Genomic DNA, 4,434 nt, shown 5'->3' with positions numbered 1-4,434 from the left:
TCAAAATATATAATAAAATATTTTGCACACGAAACGAAAATGAATAAATAATAACGTCTAGGATTAGTCAGCGAGACACCACAGGTTGTGCCTCTTTGGGCTCCAGAGAGGACAGTGGACAGAGCCGTGCGCCGGCAAATTGATCCATCAATTATTTTAATATTCGTTCACGTTTCCTACCCACCACGGAAGGCGTCACCTCCGTCCGATGCGCATCGGACGGCCACGGGGCCCTCACGTGGGGTGACGGCAGGCAAAAATAAATAAAGGAAAGGAAAGGGGGTGGGGGGCCAACCACCAGCTCGTCTCATCAGTCCTCGCTCGCCCTCTCGCTTTCTCACCCAGAGACGAGAGAGCCTTTCCCCTCCATTCGCCCCGCCCTGCCCGCCATTAATGGCGGCTGAATCTCCCTCCTGCTCCTACTTCTAGAAGAAGCGGCGGCAGGCAGGCAGGCAGGAGGTATCGGAGGGAGGGAGGCCCGGCCCCTGACGGTGGTGGCGCGAAAGGTGTTCATCCCCCCTTGGCAGTGCAGGCCAACGCAGGGTGCGTGACCCGGAAAGGGAAACCACCGGCTTTTCTGCCGCCCCCTTGCGTTGCCCTCCCCACCCCACCCTCATCCGCCCGCCCGCCCGCACAAAAAGGTCTCGCCTTTTTCTCCTCTGCTCTGCTTGCTTGTGCTGGGCTGCTCTCCCAAATCTCCCACCTCCTCCCTCTACCCCTCTACCCTCTCTCTGACTCTGAGAGACTGGGACACTGGAGAAGATTTGGCTGTTTCGGGCAGACACACACAGCATCCGGCTCGACGCGCCGGTTGATTCTTGCAGCTCTCGTGCTCTTCTCCGCTGTGACGAGCGAGCTCCGGGCCCTGGGGATCAAGATTCGAGCCCAGAGCCGGCGGCGGGGGGCGGCGTTTCTGATCGAGCCCGCGGCGTTCGTCTCGAGGATTCGTTCAGCGGTTCAGCCAGCGCGTGCTCGTCGCCATGGGCAACTGCTGGGGCGCCAAGATCAGCTCCGACAGCCCGTCCCGCGGCGCCATCTCCCCATCAGGTTCCTTCCTCTCTTCTTCTTCTTCTTCTTCTTCTTCTTCTTCTTCTTCTTTGGATCGCTTAATTTAATTTATTCCATCATCAATCAATCATGTTAGCCTTTTGTGCTCTTCCCCTTTCGTCGTCCAACTGTCCTCCTCTGCGATTCTCCTCCGTTCATTTCGACACTAGCTGCTGCTAATCCCCTTTTAGTTTTCATATATAATATATAAAACCAATCAATCAATCGGCTCATCATAGGCTGTGTCCGCGTGTATGATCACTGCCATCACATACTTTGGCACCTAGTGCCTGCCGCCCGCGCGTGCTCAAAAGAAACACGTCTGTTTTCAGTTTTCACATACGATTCGCCCTCTTGGATCCTTCCATGTGCTTAAGGCCAAAGCCTTTCGTTTTCCAGTTTCCGGAGACGATTGTTTGTAGTATTTCAGTGTTATGATATGAGAATGGTATTGGTAGCGCAGCTCACTTTATAGGACTTTTTCCTCACATGCCATGCCACTGACGGCACTGGATTGAACGTTCAGATTTTGGTGCTACCTTTCTGCTAAATCCTTGCCCGTTTTTCAATGTTTTTGACTGCTCCACGACGACAAAAGGTTTACTTGTTTTGTTTCTAAGCCAAGCTAAGGAAGTAAAGACGAAACTTCAGTTTTGGTGCCACTGCCACCTACTTCTAACTTCGTTCATGGATTCTTTTCCTTTTCTTCCTCCCTTTATTAATACCGAAAAAAGGAATATAAATACCCCTGATAAACTGTAATAAGATGTACTGGCAGCTAGCTTGATTCGGCAGGGAAATGAATATGATGCACGAAATTCTGAATTTCTATTGTTTTTCTTGATGATCGTCAGGGACAACTTCCAAGTTCGCTAGCAGGAATGGGGCAGCAGCCTTGAGCGGCTGCAGCAGCCATGCCTCATCCGCGTCGATGCTGCCAACCCCCCGCAGCGAGGATGAGATTCTGGAGGCGGCAAACGTCAAGGCCTTCACCTTCAATGAGCTGAGGACCGCCACCAGGAACTTCAGACCAGACAGTGTGCTGGGCGAGGGTGGGTTTGGCTCGGTCTTCAAGGGCTGGATTGATGAGAAGACGCACGCCCCGACTAGACCGGGCACAGGGATGGTCATTGCCGTCAAGAAGCTCAACCAGGAAGGCTTCCAGGGTCACAAGGAGTGGCTGGTTAGTATCTGCATGGAGTTATTGTTTGTTGGGCAGAAGCCACTTGCTGTTTCGTGCCAGTTTTGTGTTTTGTATAACGTGCAGTTCCTTTGATGTGCAGACTGAAGTGAATTACCTTGGAACGCTGTCGCACCCCTATCTTGTAAAGCTCGTTGGCTACTGCCTCGAAGACGAACAGCGCCTCCTTGTCTATGAGTTCATGCCACGCGGGAGTCTGGAGAATCATCTATTTAGGAGTAAGCATCTGCCCTTCCTTTTTGCTGCTACTTACTGCTCTTTCTCACATTTGAAGGAATGGTAATAAAATGTTTCGTTATTATGCAGGGAGCTCCTATTTCCAGCCACTGCCCTGGAACCTACGAATGAAAATTGCCCTTGGAGCAGCTAAAGGTCTTGCATATCTCCATAGCGATGAAGCTAAAGTTATCTACCGTGATTTCAAGACCTCTAATGTCCTTCTAGATGCGGTATGTAATATTGAGTAGTCGTATCCTTGTACAAACAGAATAGCTCTGTTGGTTTGGTTGAGCTCATAGCGACAAATATTCTGCAGAACTTCAATGCAAAGCTCTCTGATTTCGGGCTGGCCAAGGATGGTCCAACTGGTGACAAGAGCCATGTCTCCACCAGGGTGATGGGGACTCATGGGTATGCAGCTCCAGAATACCTTGCAACAGGTATTGCGGTGGTTCTAGATTCCAGATCATCATATGCAACTAGCATCATGAGCCATGAATTGCACTCAAATGATTGGAATTATATTGCTAAAATTTAACCAAATCTGTCCGAAACATGCATGATTGGATTGTAGCAAAAAAAAAAAGTCTCATTCACACTATATTCATGGTCATACTTCTGCCAGTCTTAAGAGTCATTTTGAATCTAATTACTGAACCTACTGACAAATGTCATTGTTCCTTGTGAAGGTCATCTGACCACCAAGAGTGACGTGTACAGCTTTGGAGTAGTACTCCTAGAAATGTTGTCAGGACGCCGAGCACTGGACAAGAACCGCCCGAACGGGGAGCACAACCTTGTAGAGTGGGCTAGGCCATACCTGAGAAGTAAGAGGCGCATATTTCGCATCCTGGATCCCCGGCTGGGCGGGCAGTACTCCCTTGCTAGGGCGCAGAAGGCTGCAGCACTTGCCCTGCAATGCCTCTCAGTGGAGTCCAGGCACAGGCCCAGCATGGATGAGGTGGTAACGGCCTTAGAACAGCTCCAGGACGCCAAGGAAGGAGGTAACCATCACCTACAGAAGAGGCCAAGCAGTCGGAGCATGGACAACAATGGTGTCAAAGTGGCAGTGAAGGGGAAGCCTGCTCCTTCTGTAAAACCAGTTTGAGTGGATTATATGCTAGAGTATTTTTTCCCCTTTTGTAGGTGTAGGTAATATAGTAGGTTCATAGAGGGATTTGTAAAGAGGCAGAGTTCTGGATGTTTTGTGTCTATCATGGCCTGGTGCAGTGGTGAGAGCTGTCTCACTGAGTCACCAGGTCGTGGGTTCGAAGCAGCCTCTCTACAGATTTTGTGGGGGAAAGGCTTGTCTCGGTTTATCCCTTCCTCAGACCCCACTCATGTGGGAGCCTCCGGCACTGGGTCTGCCCATGTAGCTTTTACATTTTCAAGTCTTTGTAAAGTACAGTATGTAAATACATAATTACATCCAGTCGAGAGTGTTATGAAATTTTGTTCAAGCCAAACAGCTCAACCGCTGTTAAAACTCTGCAAGCTGCTTTCTCATCTTATGAATATAATCTGAGGGTAGAACGGATGCAATTGATCAAGTGTTATCAGACATCAAGACAGGTTCCAGATTCGGGTAAATGAATCTGAGAACATATATTAACCCTGAAAACTTCATACATATACTTGTATAACACATCACATTTGAACAAGTCTGGATACACGCTGAGTTATCCAGGATAAATTAATTAACGCACAGCTTCGATCAAATGATTAAGCATGTTTGGTGCAGAGTGTCGGCCTTTCAGTGACCCTCCCTCCTGATAGCAATGACACTTTCGTAACCTCTTGAGCAGTTCTTTTATCCAAATTGTTGTACTATGGGTTTATCTAAACACAGAAAACAGAAAAGAATATAATGCAGCATGGGTTCATCTGCTGCGTATGGACACATCTCAGAAAGGAATGTATCTGTTTTACAAAACACTTGGCTTGATCAAATCTTTAAAATGATTCGT

General features: G+C 48.7%; 1 protein-coding gene across 1 annotated transcript; it reads left to right on the top strand.

Moving 5' to 3' along the window:
* Positions 1–290: 290 nt before the first annotated feature.
* LOC136533016 (receptor-like cytoplasmic kinase 176) lies at positions 291–3,956 on the top strand. The gene is made up of 6 exons (XM_066525589.1): positions 291–1,047; positions 1,902–2,230; positions 2,331–2,466; positions 2,555–2,697; positions 2,784–2,907; positions 3,157–3,956. Exons 1-6 carry the CDS (start codon positions 981–983, stop codon positions 3,573–3,575), a joined length of 1,218 nt encoding a protein of 405 aa, XP_066381686.1. The 5' UTR covers positions 291–980; the 3' UTR covers positions 3,576–3,956.
* The last annotated feature ends 478 nt before the right edge of the window (positions 3,957–4,434 follow it).

This window comes from Miscanthus floridulus, unplaced genomic scaffold, assembly GCF_019320115.1.
Source record: "Miscanthus floridulus cultivar M001 unplaced genomic scaffold, ASM1932011v1 fs_772_1_2, whole genome shotgun sequence".
Taxonomy (NCBI): domain Eukaryota; kingdom Viridiplantae; phylum Streptophyta; class Magnoliopsida; order Poales; family Poaceae; genus Miscanthus; species Miscanthus floridulus.
The sequence above is the reverse complement of the archived record's forward strand: the minus strand, read 5'-3'. Positions and strand labels throughout refer to the sequence as shown.

What these genes read in the sequence shown, in the direction of transcription:
- LOC136533016 (XM_066525589.1), top strand. Translation starts at nt 981, where the DNA reads ATGGGCAACTGCTGGGGCGCCAAGATCAGCTCCGACAGCCCGTCCCGC. An exon ending in AGGGTCACAAGGAGTGGCTG is followed by an intron (nt 2,231 to 2,330) that starts GTTAGTATCTGC and finishes TTTGATGTGCAG; the next exon opens with ACTGAAGTGAATTACCTTGG. An exon ending in TCCAGAATACCTTGCAACAG is followed by an intron (nt 2,908 to 3,156) that starts GTATTGCGGTGG and finishes TTCCTTGTGAAG; the next exon opens with GTCATCTGACCACCAAGAGT.